This window comes from Zeus faber (genome assembly GCF_960531495.2).
Source record: "Zeus faber genome assembly, chromosome: 8".
In the NCBI taxonomy this organism is placed as follows: Eukaryota; Metazoa; Chordata; class Actinopteri; order Zeiformes; family Zeidae; genus Zeus; species Zeus faber.
Genome location: NC_137195.1, coordinates 24,293,335 through 24,321,243, shown reverse-complemented (window position 1 = coordinate 24,321,243; position 27,909 = coordinate 24,293,335). Strand labels below are relative to the sequence as shown.

General features: G+C 44.8%; 1 protein-coding gene across 1 annotated transcript in view; it reads right to left on the bottom strand.

Annotated features, from left to right (window-relative positions):
- col14a1a (collagen, type XIV, alpha 1a) overlaps positions 1-27,909 on the bottom strand; it is a gene marked incomplete at its 5' end in the record, with an annotated part of 166,966 nt that overhangs the window by 48,362 nt on the left and 90,695 nt on the right. The window contains 8 exons of the mRNA XM_080004861.1: positions 375-513; positions 685-723; positions 942-1,106; positions 1,224-1,367; positions 11,965-12,088; positions 17,236-17,375; positions 19,929-20,003; positions 21,561-21,707. Of these exons, the coding sequence (XP_079860987.1) occupies positions 375-513; positions 685-723; positions 942-1,106; positions 1,224-1,367; positions 11,965-12,088; positions 17,236-17,375; positions 19,929-20,003; positions 21,561-21,707 (973 nt within the window). The remainder of the gene's footprint in view (positions 1-374; positions 514-684; positions 724-941; positions 1,107-1,223; positions 1,368-11,964; positions 12,089-17,235; positions 17,376-19,928; positions 20,004-21,560; positions 21,708-27,909) is intronic.

Here is a 27,909-nt window from a genome sequence, read left to right as displayed (position 1 = left end):
ATAAATGATTGAAATATACAGTATACAAATCCCAAGCAACAGATCTAGAGCAACAGTAAAGAAATGAAAACAGTCTTTTCGACATTTCAGTTTTGCTGTGGCATGAACATATAAAGCTTTCTTCTGTGTTTCCCTGAAATCTGTTGTTTTCAGTCTCGCAATTTTTTCAGCCTTTGTCTTTTTTTCAAATCATTCAAATAAAAATTCAAATGAAAGCCAACTGAGGAATTGGAATTGCCCAGACGTACTCAAAACAATCATATTTTCACTCAAAAACACAAATTGCACTAGAAATAAGACCTTTTAATTGTTAATTTATTCATTAATTCATTTGTTCTCATCAACTTACTTATTAACTAACTAGGGTGACTTACTTGGTGGGCTGGGACACCATTGCATCTCGATGGAGTCTGTAACAGGAGAAGCTGTTGAACGAGCCGGGTTCCAGAGAAACACCCGGAACAGCGCTGTACTCCTTCTCCACCAGGCCAAACTTCTCCATCATGCGGAAACCTGAATCCATGAGGACAGTAAAAGCTCACCTTCATCCATGTCATCGTCATTGTTATCACCATCCTCGATTCTGTTGTTTAACTAAACCTTCCCAACTGAGGCCAGAGGTGGATTTTTACTCCCCAGGGCAGTTTTGGTCTTTTGGGGCAATTGATGTTTTTCGTGAATTACCTGCCATTGTGTTGCCGCTCATCAGAACAGATGGACAAGCTGAAAGAGAGGAAGAAGAGTTTCCGTCAATTTCTTCTATCGCAGCATGGTAGTCATCCTCAAGCAAGAGGAAAAACGTCACTGAGTTCACCTTCTCCAATGCTCTTTCTGTCAACGTTCATCATTCCCGAACCTTCTTCCATGCGTTACACCATTTTGTCCTTTTCCATCTCGCGCCCTCATTTTCTTTAAACGTCTGCCCCGTTTTAGTTCCTTACTTGCGGTGGCGGCCTCGCAGACGAATGTAATGAGCTGTTCCTCGATTTTCTTTACGGCGTCCAAATCGTCCACGAAAAACACGTGTCTGTCGCTGGGCTTGCTGGCGATGTTCACCAGCTCCCCGTAGTCTGCGTCCGCGAAGCCGATGGCGAAGATAATATAGCCTGTACACAAGGGAAAAACCAATGGATTTCAGTGGATTGGACATATGTTTGGAAAATCGGTGTAAAGAGACATTCAAAGGTTGAGACGCCCTTTGAAAGCGCTTTCAAAGTACCCACCTTCCACCTGCATCTCCTTGGAGATCGTGTTGACGTCGTCTTGGGAGCGGCCGTCGGTCAGGACCACCAGGACCTTAGGGACGCCCCTCCTGGCTCCTGCTTGCGAGGTGAAGATGGACTCCTTCACGTGCTTGATGGCCCGACCTGAAATGACACAATAGACACATAAGAACCTAACGTCCAGCCAAACTCTTTCCCTTTCCCGATGGCTTTTGGGGTACACTTTGAACTTGGGTTTGAACTTCTTGAAAGGATATGTGTAGAAAGGCGAAATATGTATCGTAGTTCAAATTTATGGGATATGGGTATGGACCTGCTGTAAGGGTACTGGTCATGGCAACTGTTCTGAACTACAACCAAAGGTACTCATCCAAGAATAAACCCATATAATTGAAAAGACATAGGACTGTGAAATTAAAACTTTTAGGGGCGTGTTACTACCACCTTTTTTTCCGCTGCTGATGATCGGAACGAGCTGCTTTTGCGATTGGAGGCAATAATCTACATACAGATGATCCTCGGGAGGGAGTGCAGTCACAGAAATTCATCAAGAACGAACCGTCTGCCAAGTTTACATCGGCAACGTGTCGCTTGTGATTGAGGCTCAAACACACACACACGCATTAGCACGCACGCACACACGCACACACAGACACACACACACACACACACACACACACACACACACACACACACACACACACACACACACACACACACACACACACACAATAATACAATAATTTCAATATCTCCATGGTGTCCACTATGACTAAAACGTACTTCCCGCTGACCTATTCCTCATGAAACAGCCAATCACGGCTAATAACCCTCTATTGGGTCCTTCTTCCCTTTTATAGTCAGTCTCGCGATCATCATGTGTAAAAAAAAAAAAACAAGAGGGGAAAACGAACTTTTTTTTCGCCAGGGGGCTCTGCGAGGGATCTGGGGAACTAAATAACAAATCCAATACCAGATGAGAACTGATGCAGCAAATGGCCCCCGTGGTCGACTAACCTCATACCGTTGTGTTTGTGTGCTCGCGGGTGTGTGTGTGCTCTATGGCTAGGTCCACACTGTAGCTCCAAGTGTCTAATAATAGAGTAATATAGTCTAATACACTAAATGAGTCTAATAATAAACTAATAGTAAGTGTCTTTATATCTATAGCTACTGTATGTTTGTTGCTTGTTAATAATCGAGGAGACCAGTGATACACAGCAGCAAGAAAAAGATAACAACGCTCTGATGTAATTGCTATTTGATAAAAAGCATGCACCGCACTTTTTGTTGTAATTTAGCAAAAGCATGTTTTTTCAAAATGGTTTTCAGCCAATATTGGCACCGCAAATAGATACAAACAGCCACCATTCAGATGCCATCAGATACCAGAGGCAATTTCCGAAAACTGAGCCTGACAGCCTGTAATATCAAAGGAGACGAGGAGCGTATGTATTAGTATAAGGTGTTTGCCATGCAACCTCTGCTCATCATCCCAAGTTCTCACCATCCTTCCATCCCTCCATCCCTCCCTCCTCTTCTTTCTTTCCTCTCTGGGTTTATTTATTTCTGTAGCGAGCTGCCAGAGAAGACGGATGACGCAGCGGCCGGCTCAGTAAACGGACCCGTTGTCATTTATCCGCCCGGTGATACATCTGTTTCCACACTGTCCTCCCCCTGTCGCCCCCGGGGTCAGCACGGAAAACAACAGTGGCCAGCCGAGCAAAGGAGACGAGAGGAGAGAGTGAAGGAGGAAGGGGATGGTTGGCGAGGACAGATGAGTGAGAGAGAGAGAGATGCTGAGATGCTGAGGCGAGGAAGGGAGATATAGGGCAGATTGAAAGATGAGATGTAAAAAAGGAGGTGTGAAAGGAAGAAAGAAAGAAAGCTGTACATAGCCTATCGTCAATCAATTAAGCTGTATGCGTGTGTGTGTGTGTGTGTAAGTGATAATACTAATCATCATCATCTAAAAAATAATCATAATCAATAACCAAAATAATCTTCATTCTTTAATTTGTATTTTTATTTGTATTTGTTTGTAAGGCAATCAAACAGTACTACAACCACTACTACTAATAATAATAATAATAACCTTTATCTGCAGAGCACCTTTCTACACAACATGCAGCTCAAAGTGCTTTCCATTTATAGAAGGCATCAAGTGATAAGATATACCAAATTGCCTCAAAAGAACAATTAACTTGACAGGTGAAAAGATAAGTTTTTAGTCCATCTTTCTCATATTCTTCGGTAGTGTGTTTCATAATTTACAAGCGTCATTAAAAAAAGGCTATGAGCATTACAAATCCCAAAATCAAAACGTCAAGATATTCATATTTTTATTCAAAGCAAAATGTGATGAACTTGTCACGTGATGCAACTATTTCTCTGTTCGACCGCAGTCCCACGGTTCTCACATAGAAATCCACAAAATGACTTTGGCGTGCGTCGACGTCTGCAACAAAACTTTCAACTCCTTCCATCGGTCAAATGCGGCACCCATAACGGTGTGCGTTTTTTTTAAAATTATAAACCGCCAGCCATATTCCCTGTCGGCTTGCAGGCTTTCAGCAGAACTTTAAATTTTCTCTTGGACCAGAGTCTGCTGCCACAGTAACTCTTCCTAATATTTGTATTTGCAGAAACATGCGCCGCTCTCCATGCAGAGGTTTAAATTCTCTGGCAAGTCTGCCGGGGTCTGGCCGTCATCGGGGCTTGGTAAGGCCGATTCCAGTGCTAGTAGAAATTTATTTTTAATATTCGCCATAAAAAAGTCAAAACTTAGCTCCTACTGTATATCTCCCATCTGGCTTCCTGGTCACAGTAAAGCAAAGGTATTTACTCTTACTCTCTTTACTAGAGAGTTTCACACTGTGGCATACGAGGGGGCGTTGAGCTTTGGCTTTTTCCCATCACGGCGCAGATGTACCCGGGTTCGCCTTGGCTAAGGCCTTGGCGCGGGGATTTCCTTCTCCTCCGTCTCCCGGGAGGACCGGATCAGTCCCCCCTCTGCACCACCTGCAGGGCCCCTGCTACAGCACCACTGTTGTCTACAGGAGGCTAGAGGCTCCCCGCGGACGAGGAGGTGGCCGAGCAGGCCGTGACCGACAGCTGGCCCGCCGCTGCCAACCGGGAGCCGGACGGAGGACCGCATCGGGCCCCAGGACCCACGCAGGCATCGCTGGGTCCCTAACTCGTCCCGGCTCCCTGGAGGAGGTTGTCGAGGGGTCCGCTACGTCCTGCCCCAGGACCCACGCAGGATTCGCTGGGTCCCCAGCCCGTCCCAGCACCCTGGAGGAGAATGTCCGGGGGTCTGCTATGTCCGGCCCCAGGATCCTCGTGGGATTTGATGAGTCATTTGAGGAAGGGCACCTAGGATGTGGGAGCAGTGCTCGAGTCCTCGAGATGGGCGGGGCTCACCACCAACCCTAGGAATTGTGGGGATGGGCGGAGGGAGGTACGGTATCTAGGGTACCATTTGGGTGGAGGACTGGTCTGACCCCAAACAGATAAAACTCACGAACAGTCCAAGACTGTTGGAGGTTTGTAGCCTACCTTTCGGAGTTGACCAGTCCTTTGTCTTATTTAACTCGGAAAGGTGCATCAGATCCGGTCCAGTGGATAGAGTGAAAGTGCCAGCAGGCGTTTGATAAAGTAAAATGAGCTCTCTGTGGGAAGCCAGCGCTGTGTACACCTAACTTTTCTCTCCTTTTCTGCTTGCAGATGGACGCATCGGACAGAGTGCTGGGGGCAGTGTTGTCCCAGCAGGTGGGGGGCGCCGACCAACCGGGGCTGTACATCAGCGGGACACTGCAATGACTGCGGACCAGACCACGACCGTGGAAACCCGGTCCTTGCGACCAAGGAAACTCTGATTATTCATTTTATTTTATGTCCTTGGTGTGGCCAGCCAGCCTTTGTTTGTCATTATTAATAAAACCCTCGCAATGTCGGCGTCCCACTGCCAGAGAGACTCCGTGTCCTTCCCTAAACGTGTTGGCAGATACTCCCAAACGCACTTTTTGTGCCTTTTTATGTCACAGAAGCAGAGAAATGCTTCTATCTACAGAACAACTGTTCAGGTGTTAAACAGGAAAAGATTGTTAACTTTTTTCTTGTAGAAAACACCTAAAAACTATGAAAAAACATTCTCATTCAACAGTGTGATCGCTAAATAAGTGGATGAATCAATCATCTGCTAACTAATATCTCTGTGCGAACATTATCCTAAGCAGTGGAGGATGAACAGAAATGTGGCAGTCACTCAATCCACATACACACACACACACACACACAGATATGTGGTAATTCGACAAGAGTATGTGAATCTCTCACACAAAAACACACTGACACATTCCCGTAAAGTTCACAAAACCAAAATCACGCAAATCACGCATCACTGTTGGATATACAGTCGAAGATTACCACAAATAATTCCCGAGATTGTGGAAATCTATCACTCTAAACCTAACCCTAATACACACACACACACACACAGATACACACATACTGTACACCTTTGTAGGGAGATAATGACTAATAATATAGCTGCTACTTTAAATCAATCACTCCGGTGGCCCAGAGAGTGTTATAGGCAGGCTAATGCCTTAATGAATAAATGCATAATGATAAAGCTCGGTCACAACTCACAGCCACAATGCCTAACGCCCAATCCCAAACTTGATGCCATCCTGCTTCTGGTGTAGGACAAAATTGAACAGAGGCGAAAAAGAGAGAAGAACGATGTGGACGGAAAGGCAGGTTATAGAAGTTACAGCGTCTGAGATGCACGGGACATCGTGTACAGTACAGTAAAGAATGGGAGCTTTGCGACTGGAGCCCTGGTTCCCATTTCCCCAAAAATGCTGCGAAATAAGGGAAAAGACTCTTGGAAGCAGTTGAAAGCGAGTTATGCCATGGGCACACTACACAACTTTCAAAGTTGTCAGATCACTGTACTGTTCACACTGCACAACTTTCTGTCTTATGATAGGGAATATTGCAGTCTTGGAGTTTGCACACTTCATGACTGATCAGCGACAGGGGGTCACACATTACAAGATCTTTCACCAGGAAGAAATCGTGATGAGTCTATCGAGTTTCAAAATTACGTTTTGTCAAGAAAACACACGCAAGAATTAACACCGAAAATGATGCAATACCATGCGCAGGACAGGATTATTTCTTTTTAATTAGATTCTTGATCACTGTAAAAATATGAATAAAAGCAGAATTTAAATAACAAATATATAAAAAACCGAGAGCAGAAAAGTGAAATAAGTATGTTGTGTCTTTCTGGCCGCTGCTCTTGTGCACTCCCGTCTCCCCGTCTCTCAAGACTCCCCTCCCCCCCAAATTAGCGCACAAGTTGCGACTAATAAGTCCAATCCGGGGCTGGGAGCTTTCTCAATGTTTGTCTGTCTTGCAGAGAGGGATCGGCGTATGGGGTTCGTCAGGAGTTAGTGAACCCATCATTGCTTCTGCGCCCCAACTGAGTATTAATATTATTGTTAACCCCTACCGGTGGGTAGAGACTCTCAGAAGTTGCCAATGAACAGGGACTCTAGAGGGGAAGGCAGCCGGAAGCTGAACCGCTGGCTGCGGAGGTGTCTTGCCAAGCTGGATTGGACTGGACTGTGTAATCGCCAGCACGGACTCCCAGGAGGACAGGTGGGACCTGCCGCAGGCAGTAAAACTCGCGGCCCCTGGCTCGGGGTCTCCCTCTCTTCCGTCTCCGGGAAGGATTGGACCCGACCCGGCTCTGCACCATCTGCAGGGGCGCTGCCACAGCACCTCTGCCATCTCCAGGAGGCAGGAGCCCCATGGGGAAAAGGAGGTGTCCCAGCACATTTTGTGTCTGATGGCTGTCCCGTCACCGCCAACCGACAGCCGACAGGAGGACTCGCCTCGTATCCGGCCCCAGGACCCACACGGGTTTCGACAGGTCCCTAGCCCGTCCCATCGCCCCAGAGTAGAAGGTTTGAGGATTCACCACGCCCTGACCCAAGACCCATGCGGGGCTCGGCAGGAGCCCAGCCCGTCCTGGTGTCCCGGAGGAGAATGGGGGGCTCCACCGGACTCAGGGGGAGGGCAGACCCTTACCTGCCGGGTCCTGTGGTGCGGTCGGGAAGGCGCTTACCAAGTAACGGTAAAGCTACAAGGGGGTAGACATCAGGCTTCGCTGGACTCGGGCTGTTCGCAGACGATGGTCCGGCAATGCCTGGTTCGACCCGGGTCTTTGTTGGAAGCATCAGTGGTGGAAATTAGGGATGCCACGGTGAGGAATTTCTCATTCCTCACCCCATTATAAATTCATGACAACACCGGTGATAGAGGTAAAACCAGACATTTTACAACATCGCCCGATGTTGCCCGAACACTGTGTAACACCAGTAACACCGATAACCGTGGCACCCCCTGTGGAAATTTCTTGTGTGCATTGGGATATCCACACGTATCCGGTGGTCCGACTCAAAATTCATCACAAGGGGAAATGGTAAAGGGTGCAGTTAGTTCCCGCCTGTTGCGGCATTGATTATAGGCCCGGATTTGTGAAGGTTTGATGTGTTGATGAGAGATGTGAGCGTTGCATGGTGCGCAGTGACGCGGAGGGATCGTCGGCAGGCGCAACCGGTCCAGGAATGGGAGAATCCCAAGTGGGATCCTCCCCGGTTCCATGGGCCTTCCCCATGAACAATTTTCCACTAGAGCAGTTGTGAGATGATACCCTGCGCGTGGCCTATGAGTGGGTAGTTTAAATCGATGGCGCATTGGTGCACCCAGACGTTGCACTTACCCACCTGTACTTTTCGGTGATTAAGGGCAGGTTGTATAGAGTGAACCGTGACCCTCAGTCAGGGGAAGAAATTACCCAGTTGTTGGTCCCAAGGAGCCGCTGGGAAATGCTCTTCCAGCTGGTTCACCTTAGTGAAGTGGTGTGCCACATGTCCTGAGTACCAATTGATCAACCCTCCGGCTACACTAAGCACCGTTGAGGGCCCTACCACTAGTCGAGGTCCTATTCGAAAGACTCTGTATGGATCTCATCGGGCTGTAAGACCGCAGTGCACACGGGTATCGTTTTCTATTTGTCCGAGTGGATAAGGCAACCCAATATCCTGAAGCACTGCTGAATGCAGAGTTGAGGGCGTCCTTGGTCTTTGGCTGCGATGAGCTGGAGCCAGAGGTTCCAAAGGTGGCCGATTGTACTGTGACCCTGTTTGGAAAACATCTCTCTCCAGAACGCAGATGTGGCCACAGTTCAGCGTTGTTTCTTTAAAGTTTTCTCCTCTCTGCCAGGCCTCACATCCCTCATACACCACCATGTGGAGACGACCCCTTTTGCAACATAAACGCAAAAACGTGCAGGTGGAATTAGAGAAAAAGCTGGAAAACGTGCAGGTGAGTAAGCCTGATGGGTCTGTCCGGGTTCTGCGTGGACTACCAAAAGGTGAACGTGGTGTCAAAGGCGTCTACCCGATGACCTGTGTCGAAGAACTTCTCTACTAGCACTCTCTACTCTCTTTGCTACTAGCAGATTCCCTTGTCTCAGTCCAAAAGGAAAAGTCAATGTTCTCCACTCTGTTCAGGTTGTACTAGTTTTGCACACTTCCGTTTGGGTTGTTCGGTGACCCAGTCACCTTTCAGAGACTCATGGACTGTGTCCTGCCTCTGCATGTAGCATACGGCGTGTCCTACTTAGATGACGTAAACATTCACAGCGACACCTGGGAGGGGCATATGTAGCATGTGGGCGTAGTGCTTGAGTCCCTGAGGTCGAGGGGGGCTCACCACTATCCCAAAGAATTGTGCTGTGGGGCAGAGGGAGGTACGTATAGGAGGTTTGTACCTGACTTTTTGGAGTTAACCAGCTCCTTGTCTGATCTAACTCAAAAGGGTGCTCCAGATCTGGTCCAGTAGTCGGAGAAGTGCCAGCAGGCGTTTGTGGAGGTAAAGTCAGCTCTCTATCGGAGGCCAGTGCTGTGCCCTTCTCTCTCCCTTTTTGTCTGCAGACTGACATGTCTGACAGAGGGCTGGGGCGCAGTGGCTTGTCCCAGGATATGGACGCCGCAGACCGGCCAGCGCTGTACTTCAGCCGTAAGCTTTCCGAGCCGGAGCCGAGGTATAGCACTGTCGAGAAGGGGTCTCGGTGTCTGTTCAAGTGGGCCGTCAGCTCCTTTCGCTATTATCTCCTGGGACGCGCTTTCACCCTCTGTTCGGACCACGCTATGCTGCAGTGGCTCCACCGCATGAAGGACACCAATGCGTGGATCACCCAGTGGTACTTGGCTCTCCAGCTCATTAGCTGTTCCGACTCGGCTAAATTAGCGCACAAGCAGCGCTGATTGGTCAGATTGGGGGCAGGGATCTTTCTTAATGTTTGTCTGTCTTGCAGAGAGGGATTGCCGTACAGAGCTGGTCAGCCGGCGTGGAGCTAGTGAAGCCATCATTCCTCCTGTGCCCCGACTGATTAACAGTATTATTTTTCATCGTCTTGGCCAGCGAGTCTTTCTGTTCCTATCTTTAATAAAAGCTCACGCCAAAGACTCTTCCTCCCTAAACCCCTACCGGTGGGTAGAGGATACAATTACATACATGGCTGTTGCTCTGTACCTCACACATAAGTACAAATATATATACACACACATATATATATATATATATATTTATATATATATATATATATACATACTGTGTGTATGTATATATGAATATATATACTGTATATATACTGTATATACACACACAAACACACGCACACACACGCAGGTACCAACTGTGGTGTCAGTTGGATGAATGCTACTTGTTTTCATGTGACAAAACATGAGGAGAGAGTGAGGGAGAGAGAGAGAGAGAGAGATGGAAAGAGAATGGGAGATCAGAAAAGAGAGGAAGACAGATCAAGAAAGAGGGAAACGGAGAGAGAGAGAGAGAGAGAGAGAGAGAGAGAGAGAGAGAGGGAGAGAGAGAGAGAGAGATGGAAAGAGAATGGGAGATCAGAAAGAGAGAAAGACAGATCAAGAAAGAGGGAAACAGAGAGAGAGAGAGAGAGAGAGAGAGAGAGAGAGAGGGAGGAGAGAGAGAGAGATGGAAAGAGAATGGGAGATTAGAAAAGAGAGAAAGAGAGATCAAGAAAGAGGGAAATGGAGAGAGATTTTTTTGATTTTCAAAGCATCTTTATTTTAACATTTTCTCTAGTTCACAGTTACAGACAATACAGAGAGAGAGAGAGAGAGAGAGAGAGAGAGAGAGAGAGAGAGAGAGAGAGAGAGAGAGAGAGAGAGAGAGAGAGAGGAGAGAGAGAGAGAGAGAGAGAGAGAGAGAGAGAGAGAGAGAGAGAGAGAGAGAGAGAGAGAGAGAGAGAGAGAGAGAGAGAGAGAGAGGGCGAAGAGGGTTGTACAAAAAAAGATGAAAGGAAAGGGGAAAGGGAGAAAAAAGAAAAGTAAAAACGGAGTAGGTAAGAGGATTAAGGTGGACAGAGAGATTACAAAGCCCGGTGGGGAGAGGAGAATGAACACCAGTGGTGGTTGAAGAAGAAAAAAAGGAAAAAAACACAAAAAAGTTGAAATTCGGTAAAGGACTTGGTAAAGACAGGAGTTGACATCAAAGGGCGGAGGAAAGCAATAAAGAGAAAAAAGGGAGAGAGGACGGGAGGAAAGAGAAGAGAATCACCAAAACTGTTATCTGTATCACATCGTGCAACAGGGTGCTTCCTGAAGAATGCAACTTCAAAAAGCGTTCAGAAACAAATGCTGGGATATTTGTACTCTGATAGTGAGCAAAGTTTCAGATCATCCTACATAATGGTGACACACTCTTCAGTCAACTACATATAGAATTAAGTTATAGTATACAGCATGAAGCATTCTCAGACTCATCGCTCGACATATTGAGAAATCTCAAAAAGCGTTTTGCAAGCTCTAGTTTCCGGGCAGCAGAATGCAAGTGAATTGTACAGTGGCCCTGAGAGCTGAACGCACTGCAACTTAAAAAAACACATGCAAATTACAAAAAACACAACCCCGTTAACAGAAAACACAAACGCAAAACCACATTACGGGAGTGAGCCACACGATTATAGAAGTAAGCCACAATAATTTATCTGCAATACAATATATTGACTGAAATCTGTCCATCCGGTGTCGCTCAATTCCGTAATGTGGTGTTGCGTTTTCTGTTAATGCGGTTGTATTTTTCGTAATTTGCATGTGTTTTCTTAAGATGCAGTGCGTTCAGCTCTCAGGGCCACAGTAGAATTGGGCCAGGGAGGGTGGAACTCCCAATAAGGGCATATACGTCACAGCTAGGGAAGGGCGTAATGCCAAATAAGGGTATATACGTCACAGCGAAGAAAATGTGTTCTTTTAATCTTTAAGTCACGCTGTTTTGCATGGAATTTAGATTCCATTCATTTCTATGAGTCCCTCCAGAGGATGTGGCCAAAGAGTGGCAGTATGTCACAGCCTCCCAGTTAGCAGATACAGAGAAGTGTAGGAATTGGTTCTTTGCACCAAATAACAACTTGGGGGGGTATGGTTTTGGCCACTTTAATGCTAAAAATGGGCGGTATTCGCCTTTAACAGCAATACTGTGTCAACTAACTCAATATTACTGACATACATAGAAGGAAAAACTAGGTCGTAACCCGACTATAATATAGTGTGATTGTCACTTAATCCCCAGAGCCTATCACAGTAAAACTATCTCTCCTCTCAAAGCAACCTTTGGTGTTACTGACCTGTCTTGGTGTTTCCCCCCTTGTATCTGATCTTCTGGATGGCTTCCAACAGCGCCTCCTTGTTGCCATGGGAGCTCAGCTGGAACTCTGTCCGAGCGTCATCGCTGAACTGGGCGACGGCCACCTAGCGAGAGAGAGCGAGAGTAAGACAAACTGTATGAGCGAAAGGGATTAATGTAGTCTAAGTCAGGTGTCAAACAAAATCAAATCAAAGCAAGATAGTTCTGTTGGTCATGGACCTACGTGGTTATAAATCAATCTGTGACCTAAAGAAGGTTGAACAAGCATCTAACAGTTCCTCTGACACAATCAAAATCATTACAAATTATTCGTAGCTTGCGGAGCTAGTTCTGACAGACAATCAACGGCGCCACACACTTCCACGCCCGTATGGGCCGGCCTATTTAGTAGGGATGCAACAGTACAGTGGGCTCACGGTTCGGTATGTATCACGGTTTTGGGGCCCACGGTAACGGTACGGTAACTTTATATTTAAGAAAAAATACATAAAAAATTTAAAAGTTAAAAGGTGCAAAATGTTTTTATAGTAGTCTGCCACAAATTACCAGTGTATTGCTCTGTGTGTGTGGGGAGGTCGGAGATAGAGTTTCATTGGTGGGTTGTTATAGTTTGCATAAATCCTGATTGGAGGGGAGGTGTCCAAGATAGTGGATAATTAAAATATACATTTTCGTTAATATTCATCTATTTATATATATTATATTTTAAAAACGTTTCACAATAAAAAAAATAAAAAATAAAACAGGTATTATAGTTAGTTATCTTTGTAGAATAGGTATAAACTTTATATAAACTATATATAAAATCAAAACATTTAATAAAACCTTTCACACATAAATAATAATAGTAAAATAAAACCTCACAGTCAGACCAGTGAGTATGTGCCTTGGCTTTGTGAACCTGGCTCCTTTTCAGCCAGGGCAACTCCCGATGAGGAAGGAGTATAGGCCATCTCTTACTGTACATATACCGCGTTCCAAATTATTATGCAAATTGGATTTAAGTGTCATAAACATTTAATTTTTTGTTTAAACTCATGGATGGTATTTTGTCTCAGGGCTCTTTGGATCACTGAAATCAATCTCAGAAACCTGAGATAATTAGTTTGGCAGGTGAGCCCAATTAAAGGAAAACTACTTAAGAAGAACGTTCCACATTATTAAGCAGGCCACAGGTTTCAAGCAATATGGGAAAGAAAAAGGATCTCTCTGCTGCCGAAAAGCCTCAAATAGTGCAATGCCTTGGACAAGGTATGAAAACATCCGATATTTCACGAAAACTTAAGCGTGATCATCGTAATGTGAAGAGATGTGTGGCTGTTTCAGAGCACAGACGGGTTGGTGCAGATAGAGGCATAATGAGGAAGGTTTCTGCCGGACAAATTCATTGGATTAAGAGAGCAGCTGCTAAAATGCCATTACAAAGCAGCAAACAGGTATTTGAAGCTGCTGGTGCCTCTGGAGTCCTGTGAACCTCAAGGTGTAGGATCCTCCAGAGGTTTGCGGTTGTGCATAAACCTACTATTGGGCCACCCCTAACCAATGCTCACAAGCAGAAACGGTTGCAGTGGGCCCAGAAATACATGAAGACTCATTTTCAAACAGTCTTGTTTACTGAGTGCCGTGCAACCTTGGATGTAGTAGTGGATGGTTGGTGGATGGCCACCATGTCCCAACAAGGCTGCGACGTCAGCAAGGAGGTGGCGGAGTCATGTTTTGGGCCAGAATCACGAGGAGAGAGCTGGTAGGCCCCTTTATGGTCCCTGAAGGTGTGAAAATGACCTCGGCAAAGTACATAGAGTTTGTGACTGACCACTTTCTTCCATGGTACAAAAAGAAGAACCGTGCTTTCGGTAGCAAAATCATCTTCATGCATGACAATGCACCATTGAATACCTCTGTGTCATTGGCTGCTATGGGCATAAAAGGAGGGAAACTCATGGTGTGGCCCCCATCCTCCCCTGACCTCCACCCTATTGAGAACCTTTGGAGCATCCTCAAGCAAAAGATCTATGAGGGTGGGAGGCAGTTTGCATCAGAACAGCAGCTCTGGGAGGCTGTTCTGACATCCTGCAAAGAAATTCAAGCAGAAACTCTCCAAAAACTCACAAGTTAAATGGATGCAAGAATTGTGAAGGTGATATCAAAGGAGGGTCCTATGTTAACATGTAACTTTGCCTGTTAAGATGTTTTTGATTGAAAAAGCTTTTGATTTCAGTAAATATGACCTCCTAGTGCTGCAAATGCAACAAATGACCGTTTTCAGTTCTTTACAACCTTTAAAATGTTTTGAAACTCTGTTGTGCATTATAATTTGGAACAGTGCATTTTGAGTTTTTTATTTTTGATAACATACTGTCATCATTGGGAGGTTTGTTCAATAACATTCGAATTATACCCTAACGGTTGATGACTTGAAAATTATACTGACTGTCATTTGCATCGACTGTTTAGGAAAATCTGAGAAAAAATATAATTTGCATAATAATTTGGAATGCAGTGTAGAGGGAGAGTCATTTGCCGTTGGCAGGAGACGGCAACGAAAACAAACGGCACAACATAAAAAAAAGAGCAGCTCATCACCCAGAGAGACTCGGTTCCCTTCATTCATACCAAAGAACCATTCAAAAGAATTGGATGGTTTGTGAATGACCCGGCACTATCTGGTGCGACACGGCCATCCCAGGGGGTTATTATCTGACTGGACACCTTGATTGATTGCAGTCTTTACAAAAACATTTCGATGTAGTTTTATGTCGTGTTTTGATCGAAAAGGCTGCGTAGCTGCGCGCAGTTGAAAAAAAATTGACCTCTCGTGCAAAAATAGAGAAATGCTGCACGGACCTGAGCTGGAAGAGTGTATTCAATAGGAGGCGTGGACTTACTGAACGCCGCGCCGGCCTGCACGCTGTGCCAAGGCGTCCAGTGGCCTTCTGTTGTTATACCGTAATACCGCGGTTCACATGTGCGTATTGAACCGTAGGGCGCATACCTCGTGGTTCCATAATATACTGTTTACCGTTGCAGCCCTACTATCAAAGCAGTCAGTTCCTCCCACCCTTCCTGCTTTGCTGCCTGCTTTCTTGCTCCGTTGGTGCGCTCCCTCCACCTCCCCTGCATCCACCTGTTGGGCTCTCCTCTTATATCCAATGGGGGGATTCCTGCTTATCACTGCTGTACTTCTAGCTCACTTAGTCTGCTATTTTCTAATATACACCTGATGAGCGGTAGAGACCAGATGCCAAACTCAAACAATGCATAATATATAAAGATCATTTTAAACTAAATCTAAGAGTTGGGTGTCAGAACTTATTTTATTGACAAACGGATCATGTTTTTCCACAAATTTGCATCTCTAATATTACAAGGGCTCTCTTTTGCACAAATGTGAATAAAAGTGTTCCTGAGCGTGTCTTCGAGGGTTAAAAGATCCCCCTTTCCCCTCTGTATGACTGAACATATTAAAAAGATAAAAACCCGAGAAGGGATCAGAGCTTTATCTCCAACTCCGTCTCCGGGAGGAGGATCACATGGGCCCTGGATATTTCACACACGCAGAGTACAAAGAGCTTTTGTCGTCAAACGCATTGCCGATTTAATGGCTTCATTTTACGAAAAGCTCTTTAAGTGCTTGGCAAAAAATGAAACTGAAATGAAGATATATAAAAATATCTACAGTATATCCTCGTGGCAGAGTCGTTCTGATCGACTGGCTCTGGATGTGCGAACAAGCGCCATCACCTCGAGAGTCCTAATGGAGTGCTGTTGTTGGCGTGAGCTCGCCTACCTTCAGAAGCCAACTCCATCTCTCACGCTGCAGCCAGCGTTTTGCCGCCTGAGGCCCCCCCCCCCTGGGGTACAGCCAGGGTACCAACGCTGCACGGACTGCGACGGGTGGGAAACTTTTGTGCTGGGAAAACGAGAGCTCTGCCTAAAGTGCCGTTGAGTTATGTACCCAGGTCGATACATAACCGCTGAGGGGATTTACATAATCGTCAACAAAGACGGCAAGGGAGAACACTGTCTGTCCTTGCTGTATTCCACTGTTTTGTTCTGTTTGTTTTTTTTTTTTTTTAGCACCACAGATGATAAATGGACAAAGTTTTGAATAAATTGTATGGCTGGTAGAACAGCAAAACAACAAATATGGCAACATTTCTAAACAGCCCCTGTGAGTATTCAAAGTAATGCTTATTCATGGTAAACTTTTCGGGGGGTTCGGTATTGTGACGATGTTATTTTTGTTGGAAGCGGGCATCAGTCACAGAACCGGCAGCTCGACTCAAACAGAATATTCAACAGCATCGCAGTTTCAGCCAGCGAATAAACAGCACAACCCAGTCGTCAGACTTGACTAATCGTCTCAGAACATTTATTCCAGAGAAAGGTCTGAACGGTTAAAAGTTTTATTTTAAAACAAAATCTCCATGGAGAGTGGTGGAACTGAAATATTACTGTGGCGACAGAACCATCTTTCTTGAAGAACAAATACCAGTCCAACCCATAAGCAGGGCTGTAATGATGTTTTACTTGGTGATTAATTGTCAAATAAATAGTTGCAACGAACATTGCCATAGTATAAGCTTATAATAGTGTAATAATCCACTTTATGAAGATCAGCCCCTTATTGACATTGAACATTCTCCTCAAAGAAATTAATGGAATTGCACCAAATTCACATTTTTTCATTCTAACATTTTTCTTGAAACTTGAAACTTGAACGAAAACATATTTGAATATGGAATCTAATGTTTTTGCCAAATGATTGCCTTTTGCTCAAAAAAGTCTCCAAAGATAGCCCTGTCAGACTGTAAAGCAGGTGAGGTGGTATCCATAAAGCATCCCGTTATATGAAACAAACTTCCCTTTCCTTAACTTTCGAGTATAATAACAACTGCCATCGAGGAGATCAATAGAATATTGAGCAGGGCAAACAGATTAAGTTTGCATTCAGAGCTGGAATCTTCCCTCCATAAATCTTAGCTGCTAGTCCCCAGAATGTGTGTGCATTCTGGGGGAGAAAAAGCAAACAGGTGCCTTTGAGTCAGCCGACATCAATCATTGAATGTTCATTCCCAAACTATTGTTACCCACAGCGATGCATCCTTGTTTATTGTGCTGAAAGTGTTCCTAAAGGACAAAAAACGGTCAGACACACTGCATGTGCAAATACCCCTATGGAAGATGCCATTCCAGGAAGGTGAAAGTCCATTGTTAAAGCCCATGGGTGAAATAAAATGGCGGGGCGTACCTGTGTGCCGTCTGGCCCGATCACATCCAGCGATCCCATGGTGCTGTAGAGGAAACGAGTGATCTTCATGAAGTTGTCGTCTCCAATGGACCACGAGCCATCCACCAGGAAGACCAGGTCGGCCTTGGCCTCCTTACACACTGGGCAGGGTAGATAGATAGATCGATTAGATGGGTGGAGGTGTAGAAGGAAAAAGCCACTAAAGGACAAATCACACAAACAAGCTCCGTGTGAAACAAGAGGGAAGATAAATAGAGAAAGAATCGATTCAAATCGATTTAGAGCCTGAGGAGAAACTTCCAGTGGAGCACAGGATATATGCAAAGTGTCACTTCACTGTTGATCTTCAAGCCTCTGGGGCTTGGTGGGGGCTTGGTTATCATTATCATTATTATTATTATTTTCATTGTCTTTGCCTAGGTCTGACCCTGTTCAGACCAGTTAAGATGCACCTTGTGAAAAGTTCATGACGTTTCAGCAACCCAACACAGAATGAGCTATCTTCATCCACGAAGCTGTGGCTGCATGAGATTTTTTGTGGAAAGGAATCGGCACATCGAGATAAGAACAAAGGTCACCCATCAAACAACGCAATCTGACAGACAATACTCTTTCCAGTTTGCTTGGACGAAGGGCGGACGCATGAAAGCCTTCATGAATGATGAAACAGTTCGATCATGATTCATGAGGCGACCAAGCTATTTTGTCTATGAGGAGATTTCCAATAAGCGGCGAAACAAGGTTAGCGTTATCAGAAAAACATCTTCAAACTGCTTAAATTTGCTTAACGTTCAGGTGTACAGTACCTTTTTTTTCTCTCGCCGCCTAAAGGTGGACATAATGCTTTTGAGTTTCTTATATCGAGCATAAATGGATGAACAGCAAGATTAGTTCACGCTTTTTGTCCCGCATTAAGGTTCCTCTGGCACACAGAAGAACAGTTTGTGATGTTTTGTGGGGGAGATCATAGAACAGAATACAAACCTCAATTCCCTCAATGTATTGCATTCTTCTCTGACACATCTCTGATTTTTGCCTTGAAGTGAGAGTAATCTGAAGAGAACTTGTATCCTGAGCCCTAGAACCCCGAGTGCCCTGTTCCAGTTCAGTTGGAAAAACGCTCCCTACCTCAAATTCTCCTGCCTTTTCCCTCGTCTCTCACTCTGTCCCACTACTTGACTCGAGATCTTTGATTTTGACTTACGCTGCATCTGGGATGGCCGTAACCCAACAACTATGCCATTTAGGAAACCAAATTTGTGTTTGTCCAAAAATGTCCAAAAACCATAGTATGTTCAAATAGTATGGAGAAAAGTACTAGGAAGACATATCATAGTATGCAAACACTGCACAGGACGCTGGCGCGCATATCCCATAATGCATTGTAGCGGCCCTAGACGGCAGTGTCATCAATGGTGAAAAATGGGGTCAGACCAGTGTTCTTTTGACTGAAGTACGCTGGATTGTAGTACACACGGAGTATGTAGTACGCCATTTCAGACGCAGTGTTTAAATACCTTAAGAGCTTCCTCTCACCCTCTTGTTTCTCTTCCCCCCTCCTCATTTTGTCTCTCGCTTACCCCTGTTCCGTCCAACTTTTCAGCTTAATTCTGCTTGCCTACCCTCCCCCCTTTCTCTTTCTTTCTCTCCATTCCCTCTGTCTTTCCCCTTTTTCTCATTCTCTCCTTCTGTCTCTGTCTCTGCTTCTCCTCTCCTCCTGGGAAGAAACCCTGTGTAAAGGTTAGCCGTCATCACAGATTGAGGGGAAGTTTGACAAAGGTCAGTAACTGAGACTGAAACACACACTGCCACAGGGTACAACACAGCAGGTGTTTGTTTGTGTGTGTGTGTGTGTGTGTGTGTGTGTGTGTGTGTGTGTGTGTGTGTGTGTGTGTGTGTGTGTGTGTGTGTGTGTGTGTGTGTGTGTGTGTGTGTGTGCATGCATGCATGAGTGTGTGTGTGTGTGTGCGCGCGTGCGGATGGAGTTTGTGTTGCAGATAAAAATTTTAACCATGGCCCTTCAAACATAAACAGGGAAGATTTCCCAATTTCATACTTTTATACTATTGTATTTTTCATGTTTGTTTCCATTGTTATGTTATGCTCTATACCAGTGGTTCCCAACCTAGGGAACCACCGAACCCCACTCAGGGGACAGTCACAGAGCTTGTCAAGAATAGATTGATAACGGATCTTACTGGGAAATAAAAAAAAACAATTCAATGTTTACATCTTTTTTTATTTCCCAGTAAGATTTCTTTTTTGAAATCCATTATCTAATACCTATCTATCGCTGTTACCTGCGTGCTCGACAACATGGTAAGTTAACAATCCACAATCCAACACGTCATAAAAAACCTGCTTCCAAATCCTGCTGGGACGGAGCGGAGCATCATCATCTGTCATGGCGTAATTTATAAAGGAAATAACAGCGCATCAAAGAGCTTCCCCAGAGGAAAACATTTCTCTAGAAACATCTTAAGTTTGTTTTAGTATAAATCAGTCTATGTGTGTGTGTGTGTGTATTCTCTATACATATAATTTATCGATTTACTGTAGCCTGAGCATCTGTTGGATGACTCTCCGATCACACATTGGGCCATGGGGGGGTGAAGCAACAGTGTGTGTGTGTGTGTGTGTGTGTGTGTGTGTGTGTAAAGTATGTATGTGTGTGTGTGTGGTATCATGCCCACCTTCTTTAGCAGGTGGGATGGTGGGAGGGGGTTCGGTGGTGGGCGGTTCTGTTGGAGCCAGGGTCGGGGCTGGAACTACATAAACACATACACACCCACACACACACACACACACACACACACACACACACACACACACACACACACACACACACACACACACACACACACACACACACACACACAAAACAGGGTTGTTGATTAATGTTGGCAGTGACAAGTGGTGCCATCGTCAGCTTTAGCTACAGACAGACAGATAGATAGATAGATAGATAGATAGATAGATAGATAGATAGATAGATAGATAGATAGATAGATAGATAGATGGATAGATAGATAGATAGATAGATAGATAGATAGATAGATAGATAGATAGATAGATAGATAGACAGACAGACAGACAGACAGACAGACAGACAGACAGACAGACAGACAGATAGATAGATAGATAGATAGACGGATAAATACATAGACAGACTAAGGGAAAGAAAATAATCTCTTGCAAGAAATGCGAATGGGCAACAATTTAGAAAGAAGATGAGGAGAAATGAGGTTTGCTGCATGTATCTATGTGAGGTGAATGTCCTTACACCAGACAGAACCCTCCCCCATCCCCCCAAACCCCCTAACCCCCAATCCCCACCCATCCCCTGGAAGCTGCACGGTTCAGCTCAGCTCATCAGCAAACCAATGGACTGCATCAGCCTCTGTCTGCCGTGGGACAGAGAGGGAGAGAGAGAGGGAGAGAGAGAGAGAGAGAGAGAGAGGGAGAGAGAGAGAGAGAGAGAGAGAGAGAGAGGGAGAGAGGGAAGAAGAGAGAGGAAGAGGGGGGGGGGGCAGTGAGAGCCAAAAGAAAGACAATGACAAAGAATATTGGGGTGGGGAAGCACATGGAAAAAAAAATGGGGGATTGAGCAACTTGGAAAGAATTCAAGAAATTGAAATGTGCAAAAAAAGGAGGGGGTGAAGAGGAAGAAGGAGAAGAAGAAGAAGAAGAAGAAGAAGAAGAAGAAGAGTCAGGCGGGAGGGGGAGGACGGAGAGACACTGGGATGAGAGGAGGGCTGGGCGGTATGGCCTAAAACTTTTCTCACGGTATAATTTGAAGCAGGGACCATGTAATGTGTAATGTATGTATACGATAAGCTTCAATATGAATATAAACTTTTTTTATAAAATTTTAATATAAATTAAATTTTATATAAATTGCAAATTAATTAAAATATTTCAATAATAATTCTAAAAAATCACGTAAATGTTTCAGTTAAAGTAGAGGGCTAATGAGATAGCATTCCCTTTGGCATGGGTTTCCTATTGTTCCCTATGGGCTGGACGGCTAGAAGGACTAACGGAGCTGGCGATGGAGCCAGAGAACAAGTTACGGGGCAGGAAAACAACTTTGCTGCGCCACAAACCCGCACGTTGCGACGAACGCCCTGCCCACAGCCCCGCCCACAGTCCCGCACGTAGCCCCACACATAGCCCCGCACGTAGCCTCCCTACACGGAGATGCGGAGGCGGCGTGTCCCGGTCCCCGCAGCGTGCGCTGAGAGAGAGAGAAATGGATAGACAAGAAGATAATAACAGGACAAACAGGAGAAAAACAAGCAGAACGAGAGGCGATGCTTACGTACGAGTCATGTCGGTGGTGGAGGTGGCGGGCCCCTCCATCTCCCTGATCCGGGTGTGGACGCTGATCTGGTACTGGCTGCTGGGAGTGAGGTCATAGAAGCACTGGCGGGAAGACGCCCCCCCGAGGCTCACTTCCTGTTTCTGGCCATCTGCAACCACAAAAGCCAGTCACGGAAAATGAGTCTCCACATCTCGACTGAGACCGAGTTTGCCAGCAAAGCATCTTGTTCTAGGAAGCTGAAGTGCTAACACAAACCCAAAGTTAGAATGCAACCTCAGACTAGATTAATACTAGCGCTCAGTTTTTGTACTTAAGTACAAATACATCGATGATACAGAGCTGAGAGTCTTGCCATTCTCTGGGTCAAATGACCCGAGGGCCACTGTCGGGGGCCTTGTTGAACTTCGAGGGCAAACCGGCCCGTTTTCATTTCTTTTTCTCCCTCACATTAGTGAACTGCCGCATTATCCTGTGAGAAATAGCTCTCTCATGATCTCTTGAATTCTGTTTTATATTTTGAAAATATTAAGTACATTTGTGTGGATTTAATTAATAAAAAAAATATTTGCGGGCCAGTTTATCAACATATTATCACCACGTAGTGGGCCACATTAAATTGTCTTGTCTGTAGTTTGAGCCATCTAGCATGATGGCGAGATGAAGAATTATTACCAAAACGTGGCCATGCTTCTTCAGTTTTGGTTAAAAGCTCGTAAAAAGAATCATTCTTTATTTAATAAATGAGGGGGAGGACATGTGATCTTACCAGCCTAAACACACCTTGTTTATCAATAAAGGCTGTTTTCACAACATTCAAGACAATTTGGCGCCTGTTTTGCGGCCATTTTGAAAAGTGGCTGGGGCCAATGGCGCATTCCGTCTAAACCGGGACGTCGGAATTTCAGAGTCCCCCGTCGTTCATTTCAACTGGAACGCCCCCTCAGGTGGAAAGTCACTCGGAAAGTCGGAAGAACCTCACCAACCCCGACCTCACGATCTAAGATGGCTGCTCTGCGCATAAACAATAAGTGAACGCCGTAGTAACGGCTGTGATGTGAACAATGTTTGTTTTCTTTTAATAAAATCTATTTGGATGTGAACATGTACATGTCCGTGGCACTCCATTCCCCGCTCCCAAATTTGTTCTGGAGTCGTCTGTATTCCGAGAGACCAAGCACAACAAAGGGGGCGTCCATCTTGGTTTTCCGACTTGTTGTACTGGTCAACTCGGGTGTGACTGTCGATATTCCGAGGTCAATGGAAGCACCACAAATTCATGACGCCTCTTCACCTGTATCTTTCTATAACCTACATACACCTTCTTTAACATATCAACCTAAAATGTGCAAGATTTTATTACAAAATGCCCAATAGCTATGGATACTTCACTTTAACCACCTTCGACTGCCTTGCTTTCCCATGGATGGAGTAGAGACAAGCTTGTCTCCACGTGGGTAGCATGGGAGAAAATATTATTTTTTATATCATTTTTCCTCTTCAGTAATGTCTCTATTATCACACTCCATGATCAACAATACTAACTTAGTCACGGCCTATATAAGCCATGCATTGTCCATGTTTATTAAAAGGCTTTTTAACTCGACAGTGTAAAGCAGTGTAAAGCCCTTTTTCCAAATTGCACCAGAGGATTTTCACTCTATTCCTTTCTTTCAAGAAGCGCTCGGCTGCAGTTTCTTTCAGAGAAATACAATTCGACAAATAATAAAGTCACATCCAACGTTTATAAAAGAAAAGAAAAAAAAAAAAAAAAAAAAAGGTGCTGAGAAGACCTGAGAAGGTTTCCCATCAAATGATGGCCCCGTGAAATGAATTGAAACATTAATACGCCGCCTTCACCCACCGAGAGGCGAAAAATGACTCTAAACGATTGAGGCGATAAATGAGTCTAGAGTTCTTGCAAAAAAATGAAACAATGCAGGTGGTTCTGTACACCAAGGCACAGCGCCGCCAGAGTAATGGTGAGAGTGAGGAACGCTGGTGTTGGCAGCCACCGACAAGGACAAACAGACAAAGTGGAAGCACCCATAAACAGACACTAATGGCGGCCATTTGTCAGTTTCATTAGCCTAATTCTGTTTCCCAATATGTCCCGCATCCCTGCGAATGAAAAATGAACTTCTCCTGCGCGGCAGGAAACGGCCATCGATACGCTCAGCAGAGACAGCCGCCCGTTGAGAAACTGATTTATTTATTTTCATTTTGTTTTAATGTGCAGATCAAAGCCGATAATCTGCAGCTCGCGGAATGGTTGGAAGGAGAGTGGAGAGGGAGAATACACCTCTTTTACTCTGTGTTTCCTTTGATACCAGTTAGCGGGAGTGTATTCTCTGTGTGTGCATTTTCTCAGGCGCATGGTTGCTGTTATCTATAGAAAGGATTTTAAATGAACGCCCATTTCACACAGCAGTTTTACATCATTTGAACATCTTGGTTTTATGATTCATTCTAAGGATCCGGGAATAATTGTAATTTGAATAATTGATAGAAATACAGCCGAGACCAAATAATGTTTTTAACCAAGAATCTGCTGAGTTGTAATCTCATTTGATGTCAAATTATGACAAAATTCAGATTTTAGGTGATTCTAACATCCATGTCTGCTGCCCCAGCCACACTTTAATTACTGATTTTATGGATGTTCTCGACTCTTTCAACCGACACATTCTATGGGCCACACCCTTAACTTAGTACTGTACAGTGGTCTCAGCCCTGAAAACATTGAGACAAAGTATGTCTGTGTCAGATCACAAGGCGGTTTTATTCATTGTGGTCTTATCCCAGTTTTTTATCCCTCACTGCAATGCTGTCCGCCGCCGTGTTTGTAACTATATGTCAGCGAGGACGTTTTCTGAGCGTTTCAATGCTGCTGCTTCGCCTTTAACTGCCTTCCATCCAGGTTTGAACACAGAGGAGCTCGTCTCCCATTATAATGACACGTGTCTGACTGTCCTGGACTGTGTCGCCCCATACAAAGACAAAAAGTCCAATAAAACATCACAGCCCTGGCTAAATGAATCCACCCAGGACCTGAAGAGAGACTGTAGGAGAAAGGAACGGAAAGACTGGCTAAATGGAAAGACGCTGTGCACAATTATCAAAGGGCAGTCAAAGAAGCAAGAGCAGCTTTCGTCTCTAACCTGATTGTTGCAAACCCTTCCAACCCCAGAATTGTATTTAAGGTAAAACACTCAATCCTTAATCAGGAAGTCGCCAGAGATGTGCAAGGAGTTTTTAAGCTTTTTTGCAAAAAAAACAACAAAAAAAACCCCAGAGAATATAAGACGGGAAATGACGCCCCCTGACCGAGCTATCAATGCTAGTAGAGTCATTGACAGTTATTTTAGCAATTTTGAAACTGTGTCACTATTGTTTTTACTTAAAACTCTATCCCACATGAAATCAATCACGTGCAGCCTTGATATGATCCCCCCCCCACAATTCTTAAAGAGGTGATTCACACAATTGGACCCAGTTTATTATCTATTATAAATAGCTCGCTGGAAAAAGGCATTTTTCTTTCTGTTTTTAAACATGCTGTGGTCCATCCTCTACAAGAAACCTAACCTTGATCCCTCTGTTCTTAGCAGCTTTAGGCCCATTTCTAAACTTCCATTTCTTTCAAAGAGAAGGAGATATCAACCTAGCCTTTGGCTTTTATAAGTCATAATAACATCTTTGAGAAATTCTGGTTTTAGAGCTTCAAACAGTGCAGAAACTGCACTCCTCAAAGTAAGGAACTATATCCTTATAGGATGGTGCAATTTTAATTCTTTTAGATCTCAGTGCAGCCTTTGACAACGTAGATCACGCCGTTTTAATTGACCGTCTTAACACCTGGCTTGGCATCAAGCACACCGCACTCAGCTGGTTCAAGAAAGAACCTTTGCGGTCTCCACAGGTAACGACTCATCCTCTACAGCTCAAATGACCTGTGGAGTACCGCAAGGTTCCATTTTAGGTCCACTTTCATTTTCAATCCATGTGCTGCCTCTTGGCCAAATTATCCAAAGACACAACGTCTCTTTCCATTGCTACGCAGACGACACACGGATACACCTTCCCCTAAGGCCTGGTGACCCAAACAGCCTTGCTGCTGTTGTAGATTGTCTCAATGATATCAACCATCAGACGGCATCAGAATTTTCTTCAGCTCAATAAGGCGATAGTGGCGCCGCCCCTAGCGGTCGCCTGCGCCGGCGCTCCGGTTGTTACATTTCACTGCATATATGTATGAAAGTATGTATATGTAAGTGACGAATAAAAATCTTGAATCTTGAATCTTGAATCTAATTCAAAATCAAAAACAGTACTGTTCACTCCATCAAATTCTACCAGTCATATTGAAAGTGGCCTTAGCACCCTGTCCACAAATATTAAGTCCGTCGCCAGAAACATGGGAACACTGTTTGACTCCGACCTAAACTTTGAACAACAAATTTAAAAAAAATTCTCCCGTCCTGCTTCCTTCAACTGAGAACCGTTTCAAGAATCAAACCAAGACTATCACACAGAGACCTGGGAAAACGTAATCCACGGCCTAATCTTCTCACGACTACGCCACTGTAACTTCCTCCTTTCTGGCATCAACCAAAAGTCACTCTCTCGCCTCCGACTCGTTCAGAACGCAGCAGCTCATCTTCTCACCGGTTCCAAAAGACACGTCCATCACATCACGCCAATCCTGGCTCCTCTCCATCGGCTCCCTGTTTGGTTCAGTTTCGATTTTAAGATTTTACTGATCACTTTTAAAGCACGTCTGGGTCTGACTCCAAGCTACATAACAGATATGTTGACCCCATAGGAGCCAGTACGCAGCCCTAGATCCTCAGACGGGGCCCTTCTGTCTGTTGCAAAGTCTAGACTTTAAACTACAGGTGACCGCGCCTTTTCTGTCAGGGCCCCTCGACTTTGGAAAGACCTGCCTGAGGAGACCGGGCTGCAGAGCCAGTGACTCATTTTTAATCACTTCTCAAAAGCCATTTTTATAGATCTGCTTTTATGTGATGTCGCCCCCCTTTCTTTATCTATTACATTTTTTACTTATTCATTCATATTTTTTCCTTTAATTTCTATTTCTTATTATCATATTGTATCTACTTTTTTGTCTCTTTATCAGCTTTTACAATTTAATGAATACATTCAACTCCTGTTTATTAATGTTCCTTTGGCTTTTAAGATCTGAACACTCTGCTATCATTGCTCTGTCAAAGCATTTTCTAAACTCTGTTTTTAAAGGCACTATATAAATAAAGATATATTTTTTTTTTATTCTGTTTAATGTGTCCTTGGTTTATGATTATGATACGATCTCATTGTTTGTTCTCTTTGTGTCTATTCTCAGCTTTCGTTAGCCCACGTCAACGGTCACGCGTTTTGATGAAGCACCAGGAATAACCAGGAATCTAAAAAGCCTTCCAAATTCGACTTCTGAATTATTATAAGCTGGCTGGCATAAACAATCCTTCACAAAGTAACAAAAAACAACAGACCCGCGGTCACACAGTCTTCCAAACTCCACTCCTCTCCTCATTAGTAGAAAACCTTCTTCTGGCTACAGAAAAAAAAAAAAAAAAAGACTTTTGTAGTCCGGAGACAAAGCTCTTAAGTGGAGTTTTGTGTGTAACACAAACCCTAACTGGGGGAATGAAACCAAAAGAGCAGGGCTTCCTCAGCGAGCTGGCTCTCTCTCCCTGGACGCCCGGACCCCCCGGCGCTCTCCGGCTCGCCTGTTTTGTTTTTCCTTTTGCGCCGTACAAACATAAACTTCTCACACACCTGGCTCTCAATGCACCCCACACCTCCACCACACACTGACAACTGACGTCACACCCTGTAAAGGTGTGGTTTTTATAATTTACCGAATTAAAATGTGAATTTACCTTACCGTGCGGAACTCCCTTTATTGGTGTGACCTCAACGAGCTGGTCATGCCATGAGACGTTTGTCTCCTACACTAACTAGCTACACTAACTTGATACAGAATGCAGCGGCGCGACTGGTGTTCAACCAGCCAAAGAGGGCACATGTCACTCCGCTGCTCATCGAGCTCCACTGGTTACCTGTAGCCGCCCGCATCAAGTTCAAGTCTCTTGTGCTGCCTACAGAGTGATTGCTGGGAATGCTCCCGCCTACTTAAATGCTCTTGTAAGAGCACATGTTGCCCCCCGGATGCTGCGCTCGTCAAATGAGCGTCGCCTGGCTCTGCCGGCCGTACAGCCACGGCAATCCAGGCTATTCTCATTTGTAGTTCCACGTTGGTGGAACGAGCTGCCAAAAATGACCAGAGCGGGGACGTCCCTCTCTGTCTTTAAGAAGCACCTGAAGACCCA